The sequence below is a fragment of the Poeciliopsis prolifica genome, unplaced genomic scaffold (assembly GCF_027474105.1).
Source record: "Poeciliopsis prolifica strain line A6 unplaced genomic scaffold, Auburn_PproV2 SCAFFOLD008, whole genome shotgun sequence".
Lineage (NCBI taxonomy): Eukaryota > Metazoa > Chordata > Actinopteri > Cyprinodontiformes > Poeciliidae > Poeciliopsis > Poeciliopsis prolifica.
The window spans coordinates 920,453-939,503 of record NW_026562383.1 but is presented as its reverse complement, the minus strand read 5'-3'; the positions used below and the strand labels follow the sequence as shown (position 1 = coordinate 939,503).

Here is a 19,051-nt window from a genome sequence, read left to right as displayed (position 1 = left end):
AAACACATCACTAAAACAGGAACCTCCATGAGCCATACCAACCTTGGAAAATAGCCACAAACCAGGTGAGGAAATTGAGGATTTAAATCATTTATTTTTCAAACAATTTAGAGATGTTAAACACTGAACAAAAAAAACGCCCCAGTCAGAACTTCAGAAAACAGATTCTTAACCTGTGGTAGCATCTGTCCTTTATTGCCAGCTGTGTTGTTGTGTGTGTGTTTGTTTTTTTACCATTGCCTACAGCTTGGTGAAAACTTCACCTTTCCCCAGATCACTGTGTACAAAAGTAACAGAAATCGCTGCACGTACCATGGGGCGGGGGCGCTTCGATCATGGGACTTTGAATGCTGGCGCATTAACGTACCGACAGGCATGTTTAATGCAGAAGCAAATCCAGACTTACCATTTTACCAAGGCACATTGGTAGGGAAGAGAGAGAAAAAAAACTGAAAAAAAACAAAAAACTAAAGAATGAATGAATAGAGAGGCTACACAGAGGCCGATCTTGATTGAAATCATGTGAGTGTGGGAGCGAGTGGTGTTTTTAAACTGGACTCAAATCAAATACTGCTGCTCATTGGACGAGAAATTCCAAGAATGTTTGATCCTGATGCCTTTTCACTGACTTGGATACAAACAGAATCCTCCCTGCAGATATCTAGGTGACCTTTGGGAAAGTCACGTGGGGACCTATACATTCACCTAGGTTGGTTCACTTAAATGAGACAGAACTTCAGAAGGCAAATGTCTTCAGAGATAACTAAATGGGTTTGTGCATTTGAACACATCCTTACAGATTGGTTTTGCCCCCCATTGACCTGTTTTGAATGAGTAATTAGCATTTTTAAACCATTTGAAATGTGTGCCCCGACACTGAATAGAATCTAATAACACAGAAAGAAAGAGTTAAAGTTGCTGGATGGTTGATTTGGAATGTCCCTAACCAGAAATATTTAGCCAATCTAAAAAAAACAAAGAAAAAAAAAAAAGTTGGTGAGATTCATGATGACAATATTGTAATTGAAACCAAAATAAAAAAGAATCTAGATTTTTTTTTTTTTTTGGAAAAGGTGTTTAGAACATCCCATAAATGAAATGGTAAAAAATAAATAGATGTATACATAAGAAATTTATAATTTACTTTCTATATTTCACATAAAGCCTTTTGTAACTGCTAAATATGTTCCAGTATTTGAATATTCTGGACACGTTCAGCGCCGACTGTGCTAAGTGAACTCTACCAGCATGTTGTCTGGACAGAACAGCCAAACCTAAACCTTCCCCTCTTCGTTCAAACCCCGGATCCTGCAAATCCTCCATCAGGAACGAAGAGAGACAAAATCAAAGCAGGAGCGTTATTTCAGCCTGAAACGCCATTACCGACGACTGACACACACCAACAGAAGTGACGTTTCAGGTTGGGAGAAATAACGCTGCCCACTCTTTTACCCCCTTCGTTGCTATAGCAGCAGCACTCTGCAACACAGACCTCGTCTCTTTCAGTTTAAAAAAACAAAACAAAACAGAAACAGCCCTTGATATTACAAATTTAACTTTTCTTTCAATTATTATGCTTTTTAATACCAAAGTCTAAAGAGATTTTCACAGAACGAGCGTCGGGGAGGAGGGTTTAGTAGGTCAGGTTCTCACCAAACTCACAGTGGACAAACAAAACCAAAATTAAAATAATAATAATAATAAAATAAAAAATATGATCGAACTATCTGGTCTCTGTGGAGAGACAAAAAAAAAGGAGTGGAAAAGAAACAGCAGCCTTCCCAAACACTCTCAGTCTAGGCAAACATATGGCAGGATGTTCAATTTGCTTTCATCCCCATGAGGGTCCAGTGATATGCACTCTGTCCAATCATACCAGGCGCCCTTGGTGTCGTAGCAACCGTTCACACCGGGCCAGTTCTGTGTGTGTATCCTGTCCAAATCGTCCTCTGTGATGTCTCGACTTACGCCAGGTAAGTCCCCTGTCAGGCGGTCCGTCTGTAAGACGTGGCTCGTCCTTGAGTCCTTGGTCTCCTGCTCTTCCCTTTTCAGATACTCAGACATGAAAAAGTGTGCGCTGGGGGCCTGGACCCCTGAGGAGGTGAGCACATTGCTCTGAAGGTTCAAGTAGGACTGGATGATTTCGTTCCGAGACAGCTCCTTCCAGTTGGTCTGGTGGAAGGGGTTTGGGCCGGCACCAGGGGCCAGACTAGGGCCGGGGGCCGAGGTGGTGGCAGTGGGTTGTGGGACGATACTCTGGGCTCTCTGCCGGGACTCTGCGGGGTCTGGCGTGGGGACATCTTCTGATTGAGAAGGTTCTTTATGCACCAAGGGTTTGATCTGGCCTGTGACAGGGTCAAATGTTATCCTGCGTTCTTTTAATCTCACAGGCTTTGTTGAGTCCTCTACTTTCTGACCGTCCAAATTCACAGAAAAGTCCCTTGGCCTGTACTTTCTCCTTTTATGTTCAGAGTTCTGTACCGCTGTCCCATCCACGTCGTCAGACACAGCTGTGGTTCCCTCAAACGTTGATCTGTGTGGGTCAGAGTTCAGCTGAGGAAGAAGTGGGGAGGGGGAGACCGATGGGGATTCCAGCACTGCAGAAACGTCTTGGCTTGGGCAATGAGACGGGATATCTGATGAACCAGCCGGCGGCACTGAAGACCTGTGAAAAGAATGCGTCACCTTCTCTGTGTAAGACGTTGGTCCTGGGGAGGACACAGAGTGAGAAAAAGGCAAGGGAGAGTCTCTGGAAGATGGGCTTGGGATTGGCGTTCCTTTAGCTGCGAATGCTGAAGAGCGCTTAGATACAGAGTCTTGCTTAGCACTCCTGGGACTGGAAGTGACGCTGCGGGGACTTCTGGCTTGGTAACCTCCTCCACCTTCGTCCAACCGAGCCTGTTGCTGCATCACAGCAACTTTTATCAGAGAGGAAGTGCTAGGTGGTTTCGCCGCTCCAGGAGAGCTGGGCCGAGGTTTGACAGCATTTATTGGAATCCTGTTAACTTTGTCGTTTTCAAGATTGTCTATTCGGGTTCTATCAGGAGACGGGACGACCTCCTGGTCAAGAAGGGTCTCTGGGCTGCCTGCGATTCCATTGGTGGGCGGTGAAACTGAATTGTCGTACGATGACATCCTGGAGATTTTCTCAGGCAAGTACACCCCACTGTCTCTCTGCTCCGCTCGCCGCTTACGGCTGCTTGATTTCTCAGCTTTCGGCGAGTACGTGTTGTGGACATCGTTTCTGGTTTTCACCTCAGGGACGCTTTTCCCAGAGACAGAAAGGTCTGGTGGAGAGGACTCCGTCCGGCAGGGGTGAGAGCTGCCATTAGTGGATCCGGGGACGCTGGCAGGCCCGGTCGGCCCAGGTTCGATCAGTTTTTGCCAGTTTCTTAACAGTTTCTTGGCTCGTTTTGCAAGGTCTTCATTACTGGCCTTCTTCCTCACATCGTTGATTAACTTTCCAAGTCGAGTTTCCTGCAAAACATAAAACCACATACATTAAACTGCGATGTGACTGCATGAATAACTTGTTGATAAAATATTAAGTCTTACCTCAAGAGCTTCTTTGGTAATTGGATACTTCTCAAGACAAGCAATTACTTCCAATACAACCGCCATATCGCGTATCTGCATTGAGAACATGTAAACAGTGCATTTAACTAAAACGAAGGGAAGAAGGAGAAAATAAAAAGGAACAGATAAAAGGTCAAGATCTGACAAGAAATGGGCTGTAACAGGAATATGTCCACTTTCAGTGTGATCAGCCCCAAGTTAACCTTCGACTCAAAAATCGTATCCATTTCAGATCAGTAAACGCACCAAAACTAAGCACTAGCAAGCACTTTCCACGCTTTAAGTGATTCAGTCACAGGAAGCGCAAAGGTTTTTAAAAAGTAATTTAAAAGAAAAAAAACAACGTTTTTTTACATGGGTGGTGGTCATTTTGCTCCTTCCCACTTGTTTTTACATGTACAAAGACGGCAATTCATACACACCTGGGGGGAAGTTTAGTGAAATTAGCAAAAAAGCATTTTGAGCTCTGAATTATAATGTATGGCTGCTCTGTTTTATTTTTTTCTTCTCAGCCTTGTCTGTTATTGAACATATCAAATTTGGAAATGTTGGCAGCCTTCCAGAAATCTCAGAGTTGAGAGAAAACCTGAACATATTCACTGAATTTCAGATGTTTACAGTTATTAATAATACATTGCTAATTATGTCAGTGTAAGTTGATGAAGACAATCAAAATGTGAACTCCAAAATCATTTGTTCACCTCTGCTTCAAATCAAAATAGGAGACAGCTCACTGCAGAAAAACTAAGAAATAGTTATGGTCTTTTTTATTAATATCAAGTCAGCTTTACACTTATCAATAATTGGCTACAAATGTCTTTTTAACATATCTCTAAGAAAATGCTGTATTGCTAAATAAAAGCTGTAACACTTGGAGAAAACGGAGTGAACAGTATTATTAATCCCAATACTCGGCCCAGTAAGTCAGAATGAAAATGGTAGAAAGCCCTCAATGTTTGGACAAACCTAAATCTCTTAAGAGTCGTGAGTAACTGCACCAGCCAGACAGGGACAAAATGAGCTAAACTGAATGCTTTAGAGACAGAACGACGTTGCAAAGCAAGTATGGCTAAGTGACAGCTCCAAATCCTGACGTTTTTCAAAACCTCCATATCACAGTATAGTATTTGAGCCATTACAGGAGGAACATATTAATAACCGTTAAAATAATTTAATATGTGTTCACTAATGTCAGACAGTGTTGGTGGACATACCTGTATTAAGGGAACAGGCTACAGCTAGCATTCAACTTAGTTGAGAAGGAAGGACCCGACTATTTCCTAAAACCAGGCTTTAGCATTTTGAGCTAGTTCTTAGTTTCGACCTCATTTAGTGAAGAATTGACAACTTAAACTATGTACCGGATATATAACTAATTAATGTTTGGGTGAAATTGGCACATACTGATACAATGAGTCGACTGCATTGCTTCATATCGCTGTATGTTCTAAAGCTGCTGTGGAATTAAGGCTAGGCTAAGAGTTAGCATGCTATCGGTATGTAACGGGAGATGTCTAATCAAGGCAGCGCTGCAGCTAAATTAGCTTGAAAGCTAGCTGTCAACTCAGACGCCCCTGTGTCGTCCTGTCTCTGAAACACTCCATACGTCGGTATCGGCTGCACTGCCGAGCCTTTACTTTTAAAAACAAATCATCCGTCTACGATGTAAACTGCTATGTCGCATTAGCCAAGGTCTAGATAAACAAGCTAAGGTTAGCTTTAGCATTCCTCACATTGCTCTGACTGTCAATGGCCTGCAGCAGCCGGTCCTTCATCTGCTGCGGGGTTGCTGAGACCGTTGTCATTGCCTGTTCGCTGCGATCCGGAGGATGGAGGGAGGAATCCTCCAAAATGAAAGCCGGCTGACTATGAAGACTCAAAATTCGCTTCTGGAACACATCAGGCGCCCGAACAGCATATTTTCTGTAGCCTGCGAGGTAAACGGCTCAGTTTATCTCACATGGAGGAGGAAATGTGTAGGCTCTGCTGGCCGTTGGCTCCTGCCTGCTTCGGCGTTCTTCCAACTACCAGCTGCTGGATCTCTCAACGGCCTCCTGCTGCATGCTGGGATACGAAGTCTACGCAGTGACGTCTTTACGTAGTCAAGTAAACGTCCACACAGCCATCAACAGGATTGAGCCCCTATAAAAAAAATAATAAACTATAATATACAATATTCAATACAAATGAGATTAGCTTTTAATATATTGCAGTTGCTACTTGTTTTAGAACTTAATTAAATAAAGGTGCTAAACTGAATTAGAAAGTACAAATGTCTACCTTTTCCTAACAGTTCAAATAGATTTCAAAAACTAAGTGTGACTGTGTTTTGAGACATTATCTTACTAACCTGTCATAGTGTTATATTTTGTAGCAATTTCTATGACTAAAGACCCACTGCTATTCACCTTTTAGTTTTAGGGCCCACATGGGAATGAAGTAAGTTGTAAAATGGGCCTCAAATTACATTCAAATCAATAAAAAAGATATTTCAATTTTTCCAGAAGGGAAATTAAAGTTGTAACGCATCTAAGTATCTTTCAAATAGTAACTGTTCACACTGGCAGAAAGGATCCCCTGTAGTGGTCAATCTTACAGCAAATCTGAAGAAGCCTCTGACTAAGGTAGTATTTGTTGTATGAGGACTATTTTTCATGTAGCACAGATTAAATGGCACAAGTTAACATCACAAGTCATGGATGACACCAACAGTTGTTGGCAAACTCTGCTCATCCAACTCATTTGCTTTTGCTGCTCCTCTTAGAATCTGTCTGGCCATATGGTTAGAGATGCTGGAGTTGGGGATACGAACACTGCTCATTGTAATTGTAAACAGGTTACATTCATTTGCTGTATCGGGCTGAAGCAAAAACCTTTTAGTGAAATTGAAACATTTATGAGTTCTAGATGTGTTAGATACTATTAAGAGATTATATAGATATATATATATATATATATTTGTGACATTACTGATATGGTTTTTATTTAGTCAACCATACAAGAAACCCAATGTGAGTCCAAGACAATTTGAGCAAAATTCATATGTGACCCATGTATTGGCTGCATATTAATACTTCTGTGTTTTCCAGTTTCACCACACTCAATACATTTTTAAAAAAAGACTTAAACAATAGTTGAATTTTGTTATTTTGATGGTTTATGCCATAAACCAAAGAAAAGATAATAAAAAAAATCATGTCAAGCTGTATAGCATTATTGGTTGAAAGATTAAATCTTGCTTTTGATTTTTACTCAGTTGTTTCCAGCTTTTAGACTGAAATAATATCAAATGGTTCCTTCATTTAGAAATTCCAGTTGGGAAAGACAAACAGTTCTTACCAGTCATGATCTCAACATCCAATATGGGAGTCAAGGATGTAAGATCAGCAAAATCTTCAATTATGGTTTTTAATGAGCATAATGCATGTTAAATGATGAAGCAATTCCAGCATAAGTTGTATGATTTCACAAATTAAACCTGTTAGACAGCCAGGTTCAAGAACTGAACGATAGTTGAGTGACAAAGAAACTGATGCCCAATGCGAAATATTGCCGTGCCTTCATAACTTCAGAAAATTCTAAGAAATGTTGTTCAAACTCACTTTAGTGATACCAGAAAAGTCTAGGAAGCAAAATACACACGAGGAACAAATCAAGGGCTTTGCCATATTAAAGACTTACTTATCAGTCTTTCAAATAGTCTGGTTTGATTTGAGCAGTTCATATACTGTGGTGACGAATAAAATAAATGTCTTATGGCATCAAAGGAATAATTATCTATGAAAGCTCAATGCTTGACAGCTTTCTGCCAGCAGATGGAGACCTGGAGTTTTTCAACTTTAATCTGTTGCTGAAGGAGAGCACTGCTTTTCATTAGTCACTGTACAGAGCACTGTGTCTTGTGTGTTATGAAAACTTAAGATAGGTTGTGATTAAGTTTTAGAGGATTTGTTGGGTTTTATTTCATGCATATTAAAAATATTGTGATGTCTATTATGTAATGGGAGCTTAATCAAACCCAAGCAGGGGAAACGCCAACAAAAAACTTTTTCAACTACTTAGTTGGGGTTGTTTCTAAACATTTGCATAAATTTATTTCTGACCTTGATGACATATTACAATAAACATCCACTGTTTTCTCGAAAGAAACTAATTAGATTGAAAAACTAATCCTTAAACCATATACAGTCCTGGAAAATAAATCTGCAATCACATTTTCTTTCTGATGTATATTGAGTTCTTTTCAGCATCAGTTGTGCTTGGACACAGAGTTGTTGAATAGTGTAAGTTGTTGATTTCAAATTCTTTAGGCCTCTTCTAATCCAAAATCACAATTTAGTGTTCATTTTCAATTCAACTGTGACGAGCAAACCAAACTAAGTAACTCATGTTTAAGCTTGTCCCAAAGAGCTGATTAGTTTAATCATGTTTTGATAATGCAAGTGCTGCACCTGAAAGTGACTTCTCTGATCTGGAACGACACTGCACACACAACCAATATGTATTATCAGATATATTTATTTATATTAAATTTACAAAAAATAAAACAGATATGAAGACAGAAGCCATCACACAAGAAAAATACGTCACGTACTGTTTGTATAGAAGTGTTTTTCATCTTCAGTACAGCTCACATTTACAGCCAACTTTCATTATTTTGGTCCAATATAACAGTTAAGATAGAAAACACACAATTTTAGGGAAAAGGTGTGAACAAATTATTCTTAAAGGGTCAGCTGGAGAAAAGTAACAACTTGCCAAGCGGTGTTGTAGAATGCTAGAATTTGCATATTATATGAGCATAACTTTTGCTGTTGAAGTGAGAACACCACTGGAGCACAGTGCATCTCTTTACGGCAGTAAAATGCATTTTAGTGTTGGGGAAAGTAACACCGTGCTCCAAAATAAAACACTATATCTACATAAACACCTATATATATGTAGATATATATATAGAAATATATCTGTATATATAAGACTTTAGCTGCCATTGTATGAGGCTTAAACCAGCACTGGGCTGTCCTCTAAATGCACATTAAGGATTCAGTCACTGCAGGTTACTCACTGTGTGACCATACATCAGTATGACTCCCTTTCACCTTTCAGGATTCACTTGTGTTTTTACACATTCTGTCAATACCTACATATATTTTATATATATGTGTGTGTGTATATATATATATATATATATATATATATATATATATATATATATTTTTTTTTTTTTTTTTTTTTTTTTTAACCTGGCTGTAAAGTATCTGTTTCTGGCATTTCCTATTATATGTTTAACTATAATGTAAATCTACCTAAATAAGATAAACCTTTTTACCATATTTTTTAACATTGAAAAATGAATTCAAAATAAAATACAACATGTTAACATAGCCTAAAATTACCTTCATGCAAAAACTGAAATGTTTCTGTGCTATTTTTCAAACCCCAAAATGATGGACCATTTGATGGCCAGGATGTTGCCATACTCTCTAGCTTATGGCTGTTTTCAACTTTGGTTCAAATGTTGATTTAAATCTAAGTAAACAAGAAACAAAACTAAAATTCATGCAGGTTTACTACAATATCATTTTAGGTACCTATTGGTGCATCTCAATACATGAGAATATAATGAAAAACTGTATTTAATTTATATATTTCTCTTAATAATTTCATTCAAAAAGTAAAACTCAGCCCATTCCCACTGACCTATGTCAAGCATTTACTTCTGTTCATGATGATGATCCTGCTTTACCGCAAATCAAAACCCAAAATTCAATTTCTTTGCAAAAGAAGCTGGATATTCACAGTCTGAATTTTAGTAAAAAGTTAGGGGGAAAAATGGGTATGTTTTTGATGAGAGAATAATATAACATGAAGTAAGTCTCATAAAAGTCAATCATTTCTTGAAATGATAAAACAGAACAAAAATAAATGCTTGAAATATCTTCCTGTGCAAAGTCAAAGCTGCAGCATGAACGGGTTTCACTTTTTGAATTGAATTATTGAAACAAATATATTTTCCAACGATATTCAAATTTACCCAGATGTAAACGTGCTAGAAATCTTTGTTATGGCACTTGCCAACAGCAAGAACAGAGGAATTTCAACCAAACAACAGTACTTTGAGGTCATGAAACGCATGAGGATGATGAACATCTAATCACTAACCTCATGGAAGTAAATCTACATTTTTTTCACCAATACAAAGATTATCCTCCCAGCACTGAAGCGAAGAACTGAACCGTTTTCCTAGTCTACAGTGCAGTTGCTCATTAGTCCAGATATAGGGTGGAAACTATGATGAAGGCTTTGGCAAACAAACTTTGCCCTGTTGTAAACCATTGTCTCTGTAAACACTGGTGCTTCACCAATGGATACCTGAACACCGATGTACAGAGAAGTGACAAACACAGACGACACATAAGCTAAAGGAAGTTAAAGGAAAACGTGAAAGAAAACAAAAGAGCCAGCAAAAAATGTCAGGCTCACTTTAGAGCCCGGAGATCCAGCAGAGAGATCCAGCAGTATTTCTCAGTGCATTTTCCCATTTTGACATCATCTCACAGTAAGCACAAAAAACATTGTTCCTACAGTACAGCAATATACACAACTATCCTACAAATACCTTTGACATAATAAAATTCTGTGGATGTTGCACAGAAAATAAGCATGTACTATATATTGCAGATTAAACACAGTGCCAAAACAATAGCTTCCACATGTGCATAAAAGGCTCATCACTGTACATATTTAGGCGTCACTTACACACACAAGACACAAGTTTAACATGACAACATATTTTTAGCAAACAGAAACAGAAACAAAAAACCTTTCAATATTTAAACTAAATATCTCCAAACATTCAGAGGAAACAATCACCAACAAAAGGAGAAATCATGTCTGAAGTTTCATGCATTTAGTAGGAAAATAAAATGCCAACGTTTCTGTTTCAGACTGTGACAGGAGAAGTAAATTAGTTGTTAAAACACATTTATATAGGAATCATTGCAGCTGCAAAATATATATATATTTTTTTCATTGGCTAAAAATGATCTAATCTCATGACCAAGAAAAGATCCTGTTTTTATTCTCATACAAATTTCACCAGGATTGATTTTCTGGCTCAGATCCTGGTTAGCCACATCCAGCTTGATTTTCAGCTTAACACTTCAACATTTAATTTAGACCAAACCTACAGACTTTCTATTTTAATATTCCAAATTATCCTGAAATGGTCAAAAACGGCCTCAGCTAATGATTTAAACTAGAGATGCACAAAGAAGTGTCAGAAAATATTACATTTTAACCACAGAAAATATTTAGATTGTATAAAGTTCTTAACCCAGATTCTAAAGTGAAGATTAAAAATATTAAACATTTTTGAGGAATCTGGACTTTATGCAGGTTAATTTAGTACATGGTTCCTTATCAAATGTGTGAGTTATCATTACACAGAGAGCTGAAAACATGAGCAGACCAACCACAAGAAGGAGGAAATGAAAGATTAACATTTAGATTTTTGTTACATTATGTTAGCATAGCAAATCTTGAAAGTAGAACCCTGAATATCAACTAGAGAGCTGTTTTAAGCTAACTAGTTTAATTTTCTCGAATAACTTAAAATAAAAGTAATTTTAGGAGTTTAATTTTTACTCTTACTTGAGTAATACTATCATGAAGTATTGCTACTTTTGCCTGAGTAACATTTCAGGATATATTTCATAAGTTCCATAAGTTGAACATTTATCTTTCATTTTGGCAGCACTTGAATTTGTTATTTTGTGATATTTATTTTTATTTTTTTCACTCTAGTCGTTAAAATACTTGATTTTGCACATTCCTTCGTATTTTCTGATGACATCATTGAGTCAGATGATGATCAGTTCCTCTCAGTACTTCAGCAGCCTTTCTTCCAAATACTGCATTACTCTTACTTACGTTTTTAGTTTTCACTTTTGCAGATTGAAAATAAGTTTAAGTAATGACTCCAACTTCGTCACCTAACTCTGAAAATGACCAGATATTGGGGCTTTTAATAGCAATTTATTATACTGTACTCCATAGATCCTGAATAGAAATGAGAAATGGTTCAAATCCTTTTGGCAGCTCAAAGCTTCACAAAACCAGAGATCGATATCCATTCAGAACACACTGATTGGTGCATCTCTTGTTTAAACCAGACTTAGAGATGACATAATAAAATATTGTGCATCCCGAGTTGTATTTATGATACATATTTATTTCCATCTCTACTGTGTGATTATTATTTTCTATATCCCAGACCCTCTGACAGTAGCAGAACAATCTGCTGCAGTGACCAAATGCTTAAACATAGGAATCCTAAAATACAACCTAGTTCAGTAAAAATACATTTGTATAAACTGTCCTGATAATTCTGTTTTTCAAAAATAATTTTAATTGAGTTTTTTGGGGTTTTCCTCTTTTTTTTCTCTCCTTTGTCTGTACAAGAAGGCAAGTTTTAACAAAGACAGATCAAACAGGTCCAGGTCACTTAACAGTCACAGGATGGGGCGCTCCATATAGAAACTCTTAAATCTGTGTTTTCGATTGAAAGCATAAAGTGCAAAAAAATGAGATATGTGACATATTTGTGAACAAAGTGAGGGAAACCACCCACCTAAAAGGGCATCAAGACAACATCAAGACAAACCTCAATAGCAGAAAGATTAATTAAAGACAAAAATGACATAAACATGGCAGGAACACAACCAAACTCAGACGTGTGCTTAAAGTAACAGGTGGAAGGGGCTACAGGCAGCAAAAAAAAAAAAAAAAAATAGAAAAGGAGGAAATAAAGATAACAAAATGACAGCATCACAACCACACAGATGTAAACTAAGTACATTCTCATTGCATCGACAGTACTGTTTGGCAGTTCAGCTGACTGAAAAAATAGGTTTCACCCACTGAGGTCCCGTCTTTGGGGGGAATCCAGGAATCTCCAGCGACTGCCATGCTTACTCTATTTTATTCCATATTTGACCTTAAAATGAAAGAAAAATGTTTGTTGAAAGACAATCGCGTGCGTTCCAGAGGAACCCCCGACTCTGCCTTCAACCAGTTCCCACATTTCAGTCCTCCCAGTCACCGTAGTTTTGCATAGATATCATTACGCAAAAATCCAACCATTCTGTACAAGTAAAGCAGAACGAGCCTGTAAACATCGTTTTCTTCACCAAGACCGAGCGGGTCCGCGGTTAGGTTCTGACTTATGAGGCAGTAGTGACAACACAACGGTAAATTATGCAGGCCAAGCAACTTGCAACTCAGTAAAAATGACTTCTTAGCTTTTTTTTGTTGTTCTTTTTGCAATTAAAACCAAAACGTCAAGCTTTTAAGGCAAAACAAGTATCCACAGTGATTTATGATTTCATGCATAAATGATGACTCCTATTCCCTTTGATAAAATCTATTCCCAGAAATAGCCTAAAAATAAAGTGAAGACTCAGCGCCTCTTGGGGCATATATCACAAACCGTCAAAATGAAAGCACAAAACCCAAGCGAGACTGAGAGGAGTCTACCTTTTCTGGATTTTCTCATCAAAATATAAAATAGTCAGGCAGGTGGACTGGAATATGCTGTTTGTTTTAACTGTAGCTCGTCACCAGGCTGTCTCTGCTGCCGTCCAGAATCCTCAAACCGTTAGCCTGGTGTTGAACAGCGATCCGAAAGGTGAATGTCGAGACTGAGCCATCTAACAGATTCATCCCGTACTCTGTGTCAGAAGCTAGAAGCAGTCTTCAGGAACATCTCCATGCAATTTTCCACAAGGGATTTATTTTGTTTTGTTTTGAAAAACTCACAGTCGGGGGTTCGATTGAGTGGAATCACTTTTTCTGCTCAGGCAGAAACGCTGGACGGCCCGCTTCAGGTACGGTGAGTGACGGAGAGTGAGAACTAGAGGCGGTCGAGGCGAAATGCGTCCTCTGTGGCGGGGTCGGCGAGGATCATGTCCGGGTCATTCAGCATGTGCAGGCCATCCAGAGTCAGAGGGTCGATTTTTAAATCATCCAGGGGGAACTGGGAGTCCACGTCGAAGCCGATGTCTGTGGACAGTGAGCTGGTCAGGTCCTTGGGGAGGCTTGGAGGAGACTCTCCACTCACTGAAGCAAAGCAGGATATTGGATTGGTTAAAAAAAATAAAAATAAAAATAAAATGAAAAAAAGAGCACAGTGAATATAGGTTTGAATTAAGTCTTTGGTGCACTGAGGAAAATTTCCAGAGCTAAATATAATAAAAATGATCATGTGAAGGAAGACAAAACAGTGCCCTGGCTTAATCTCATTAATTGTGATGGATTATCAACTAATCTAGTAATAATATTATACAGACATTAAAAAAGGTATTTTGCTGAAAGAACAACAAAGAAAGAATCCTCCAGTCAGAACAATGAAGCCAACACTGTACAAAAAATTAATACATTTAGCAGAGAACTAGAATTCCAACCAGCAGTTTGTTAAGCTGCTGTCTCAACTGAATCTGAGCATTCCTGGACATCAGCTGGCTACAGCAAAGAGCCTCTTCTGATTTACATCCCCTCAACTGGAACTTTCAGCTTCTTCCCTCCAGTCACAGGTTTTTAGTCCCTAAATGTTGGACAAGACTTATATTAATTACATCCTCTCCTTTTCTTCCTTTGATTTATGGAGCCTTGATCATTTTATCTGGTACGAGTTATGTGATGTGTTCTTACTTTTACAGCGTGTGTGTGTATGAATATGTATGATTTCAACCACTGAAATCAAATCTACCTTTGGGTAAATAAAGTCCTCTGGCCTAACCAAACTTAAAACTCTTTGTCTGTAAATCTGTTCTACTCAGAACTCCTTCAATGTTAGTTTTAGCTTCACTTCGTTCAAATTACTGTAAAAAAACAAACTCTGCTATTAGGCTACTTTTGCTGTCCAGCTATTAATGAATTAATCTAAAATCAATCACAAGCACTGTATTGATGTTAAGTCAAACAGAAAGGCCTGAAACCAGATTAAGGAAGTGATCAGATGTGCAGACTGGACTCAGACAGTTTAGCAACAAAGGCTCACAGACAGAACTAGGCAGTTTCAGATGGAATTGAAGATTTCTGCATGAACAAGTCTAGACAAAATGTTGAAGCGGCACCTGTCAGAATGATGTTGGGGATGTTGCCATGGCTACTGTAGCCCAGCTGCTGGGAGTCCTGAAGGTTGCAGTGGCCAGTCAAACCCATCATAAGAGCCTGGGAATAGTTGAGGGTGGAGGTCTGGCTGTACAGGCTGTCAGAGCTGATGGGGGTCTCCATCATGTTGAACTGCTCCAACTGAAAATCACAGAAAACATTTCCCATTCCAACTGTGTGTGTTCCTTTTGTGAAAACAAACAAACACACACACACACACACACACACACACACACACACACACACACACACACACACACACACACACACACACACACACACACACATACACACACACACACACACACACACACACACACACACACACACACACACACACACGCAGACACACAGCGTGGACCTGTTGTGACAGAGTGCTGGCCTGAATGGACGGCAGCTGCTGGTCGTAGAAGTCAGCAAACACGCTGCCCAGGATGGAGTTGTGCTGCAGCAGAAAAACAAGATCTGATTGTTATTTCTGTCCAAACACCTGAAACGCTCCGAGTGACGATGAGGAGGGAGCCGTGGAAACACGGCGGATGGAAAAAGCACAGCAATACGAATGCTTTCAAGTCACCTCACAACAAGGGTCTCCAACGTGTGGCCCGGGTGCCATCTGTTCACACATCTTGTTACTCGTTTAACATTGTAGAATAGTTTATTGTAGAAGAAGTAAAAAAAAAAAAAAAAAAGACAGTTTTGTTTTTACTTATTTTAACTTTTTTTCTGTGACTCTTTTTGACTCAATTGTTTTGGCCTATGTGACAAAAAGTTTGGACACCCCTGCCTTACAATAATGTAAAATACTTATCTTCATTAAGTTGTGTATGTTTGTCAAATATCGTTACAAACCACTTAATTTGTGTATTAAAATAAATATCAGCTTTTATGAAGTTACTTTTTTTCTCCAGTCCATCTGTTTGAAGTCTTCCGCAACTCTATTTGGCATTTTTAACTTCAAGTAGATTTATTTATTTATTTATACAATTTTATATTGCAAAATTTCCCCCTCCCTCCAAGCGACAAAAATAAAAGACGGATACACAAATTAACTCAAAAAATGAAAAAAGAAAAACCCATTAACTTACCAAAAAATAAATATAACCCAGAAAATGTTTTTTTTACCTTAAGTCATATGATCACATTCTCATATTCTGATGTAGAATAAGAAAATAAATTATGTTCATAATCTGAACATAAGGAAGATGGCATGGAAAGAGAAAAAAAACCCATTAAGCTGCAATGGGTCAAATAACTGGTAAAGTGGTTTAATTTGAACTATTAAGAAGGAGCACTTAGTTATCATGATCTGCCTCACCGATAGATCAGCTCTGTGTTCTTCTCACATTGTTTGGATTCTGAACTCCTGTCTTCACTTTAGGAAAGGTTTGCAGAGGAATGAGGAACTGTTCAGTGAAAGCCGCAGCAGGTCCTGATGCCAGAAAACAGGAAGCTAATGACAGGACAGGAGGAGAGTACGTCCAGTTCTCAGAGCCGGATTCTGCTCCAGGTTCTGTCAGCGTATCCAGTCTGTGGCTCAGAGCTGCTATGGACTCAGGCTCAGATGGTGACGGATGTTTGGCTGTTCCCTCGATTTGGAATTCAGAACTTAAGTACATATACCAGTATATATAAAAAAAACTTTCTCATAAGAATATGAGGGAATATTACAAAAAATGAAAGAAACGAATCCAGATGTTACCCAAGGAGACCCAGACTTGGTTAACCTGAGTGGGTAAGAGTCCATCACTTACTCTCTCTCACCTTCTCTTCACATTTCACATTTTGCACAAACTCACTCTGAACTACGAGCTCAGAGGAGAGTTTCACTACGTCCAGATAGTCATCAGAAAATAAATTTGAGTCTTAGTTTACCTTTCACAGCCGCGTGCCACTCATGTGCCTGGAGATGATTACATAAGGTGTATTGTCACTTTCAAATTTCAAAAATACTTCACTAATCCCAAAGGGAAGCTAAATGTTGAAATTCACATTAATTTAAAATTCTTTATTAGTTATTGTAGATGGTGAAGAAAAGGTCTTCTGTAGCGATTTGCAAACATTTGAACAACAAACTAAAAATGGCCGTTTTTTTTCTAAGACAGTCTCCTGAAGTATAAAGTATATGCAGTAAGAAAAGACAAAAATATCCAGAAATAGTTAAAACATTAAAGAGGATTGTTCTGATTTACATTCACATTCATTCAAATCAGCAAATTATGATAAGAATTTTCTAGTTTCTGCATTTGGAATCACATGAAGCCTATCCATGGAGCAGAGGATAATACGTTCTATGTACAGTAATGTCCCCAGTGTGTGTTCCTCAATGCTACACATAAAAGTACATGTAGGCCTATTCAATGCATAGACTTACTATACACTGATACTGCAAACATTTTGGAAACCAGATGGAAATCTTTGCCTCTCTTGAGTTCATAAAAGATTGTAAAAATAAAAACGATTTTGCGTTTAGAAATGCTAAAGTAATGCAGAAATTGACAAATCTTCAAAGTAAAAAGGAACCTTCCAGAGAAAATGCTACACCGCCTCAAAGAAACTTGCTTCTGTAACATCATTGATGTGAAACCATCCAAGACACCTGGGGGGCAGTGGTGGTAGATTTAGCGGTGAACTGATATTTTAATGGCGGTCGACAATCATTCTGTGGGATCATCTACAGACAACCTTCACAATCCTCAGACATTTTTTGCCCTTTTTTCTGTTAAACAACTTAAATGTTCCATGACCTGAAAAAAAAGAACCAAACTTTGTTTTATAAATATCTGTTACAGAAAACCTGTTTTAATTTTTAAAGCAATGCCGTTTTATTTCCTATTTTCAGATTTTAAAATAAAAAAAAACAGCAACTGTTCACAAAACATGTGGATAAATAATTTTGTTCTATGACAGCAGTTCCATGAAGAAAGTTTGATCAACATAGAATGAGGTACCAGTAGATTTTGGCTAAACTTTGGCAATTTGAAATTTTTGCCTAAGTATATTGATCAACTTAACTTTGATATGTTTGCTAATGGCTATGCTGGGACAATGCCATAATAAACTGGTCCATGTACAGACACACAGTTAAAGTGAAATCAATCCAGAGTCTCTTGTGCTCTAGAACATTTCAGACTATGGCTGAAATAAACAGAAAATAAATAACCGATTAATTAAATGAACTGCCTGTATCAACAAAATAATCAGAAATAAATGAATCAGTACTAGATGCCATATTTTCTTGCAGAGGTCTGTGAATGAAATACTGTTTGTCAAAAAAGGAACATTAGTTCAATGTGATAAAGGGGAGGAGATTCCTTTTCTCCTCATTTTCTCCTCCTGTTGTTTTGTGGCCTTGATGTTTTAATTAACAAACCCACTGGTGACGTAAAACCCACAAAATAAAGGGAATGACTGAAAATGTTGTCCCCTTTATGACTCTATGCTTCCCTCGCTCACTCTGCTCAAGACAGTTCACTCAGAACTTCTCTTTTGAATGTCCTCACAGACTCAGCAGCATGGCCTCCCTGTTTTAAACATCAGCTCCTCAGTCATGCTGGTCTGGAAGCACATCATGGCTGAGTGCTGCACATGTTCCCACAGGACAGAGCAGGACAGCAGCACCCACTGTGAGGCTGCAGTGGATGACCTCAGGATTACAGCTCAGTCCCTGCAGCACAAACTCAGCGGGACTAACACACACACAGGAACACACACGCACACCCCCCCACACACACACCCCCCCCACACACACACCCACACACACACCCCCCCAACCCCCACACCCACCCACACACACACACACACACACACACACACACACACACACACACACACAGGAGTTGTTTCTGGATCTCTTTTTCATCTCAAGCATACAAAGCCCAGCTTTAATGCAGTCCAAACAAATTTTAATTTATATTGCAGTTGCAGCACTCTTTGTCCTGAGGTCCTCTGGCCTTTCTTTCAACTGTGACTCATAAACCTCTTCAGAGTTCAGCTTGGGTGGGTTTGGCTCAACATGAAAAAACACATTAAGATTTGGGTTCTGTTTTTTCCCCATCTTCCCTTGTTGTTATGCTCCAATCTCAGATTGGTGCTCATCAACCAATAGTTTTTTTTATTCATTTTTGTGCATTTAAACCCCAAAAGTTGATGTCACAATTATAGATACCCCTGGCCAATTTAAAGGCCCTGATTACAAGGCAATGCTTACAGTAGTAGAGGTGTAGAAAAAAAAAAGGATTCTATGGACATCGCAATTCCTAGATGAGGGAATTGATGTCATAACCTAAACAAGCGGAGGAGT

General features: G+C 38.6%; 2 protein-coding genes across 5 annotated transcripts in view; both read right to left on the bottom strand.

Moving 5' to 3' along the window:
* Positions 1-80: 80 nt before the first annotated feature.
* Positions 81-5,591, bottom strand: crsp7 (cofactor required for Sp1 transcriptional activation, subunit 7). Its single transcript, XM_055032555.1, has 3 exons — positions 5,310-5,591; positions 3,556-3,630; positions 81-3,477 (listed from the first exon to the last, which is right to left on the bottom strand). The coding sequence occupies exons 1-3, from the start codon at positions 5,379-5,381 to the stop codon at positions 1,792-1,794; spliced, it is 1,833 nt and encodes a 610-aa protein (XP_054888530.1). The 5' UTR covers positions 5,382-5,591; the 3' UTR covers positions 81-1,791.
* Positions 5,592-9,081: 3,490 nt separating this feature from the next.
* The window catches only part of crtc1a (CREB regulated transcription coactivator 1a), a 29,494-nt gene continuing 19,524 nt past the window's right edge, over positions 9,082-19,051 (bottom strand). For all 4 annotated transcript variants that reach the window (XM_055032556.1, XM_055032559.1, XM_055032557.1 and 1 more), the window contains 3 exons: positions 15,110-15,193; positions 14,712-14,889; positions 9,082-13,695 (listed from right to left, as the gene is read on the bottom strand). In XM_055032556.1, coding sequence (XP_054888531.1) covers positions 13,490-13,695; positions 14,712-14,889; positions 15,110-15,193 — 468 coding nt within the window. In that variant the 3' untranslated portion in view covers positions 9,082-13,489. The remainder of the gene's footprint in view (positions 13,696-14,711; positions 14,890-15,109; positions 15,194-19,051) is intronic.

Coding starts and splice junctions, on each gene's coding strand:
- crsp7 (XM_055032555.1), bottom strand. CDS start 5,381: ATGACAACGGTCTCAGCAACCCCGCAGCAGATGAAGGACCGGCTGCTG. Junction 3,631..5,309: donor CCATTGACAGTCAGAGCAAT/GTGAGGAATGCT, acceptor TTCTCAATGCAG/ATACGCGATATGGCGGTTGT. Junction 3,478..3,555: donor TTACCAAAGAAGCTCTTGAG/GTAAGACTTAAT, acceptor TATGTTTTGCAG/GAAACTCGACTTGGAAAGTT.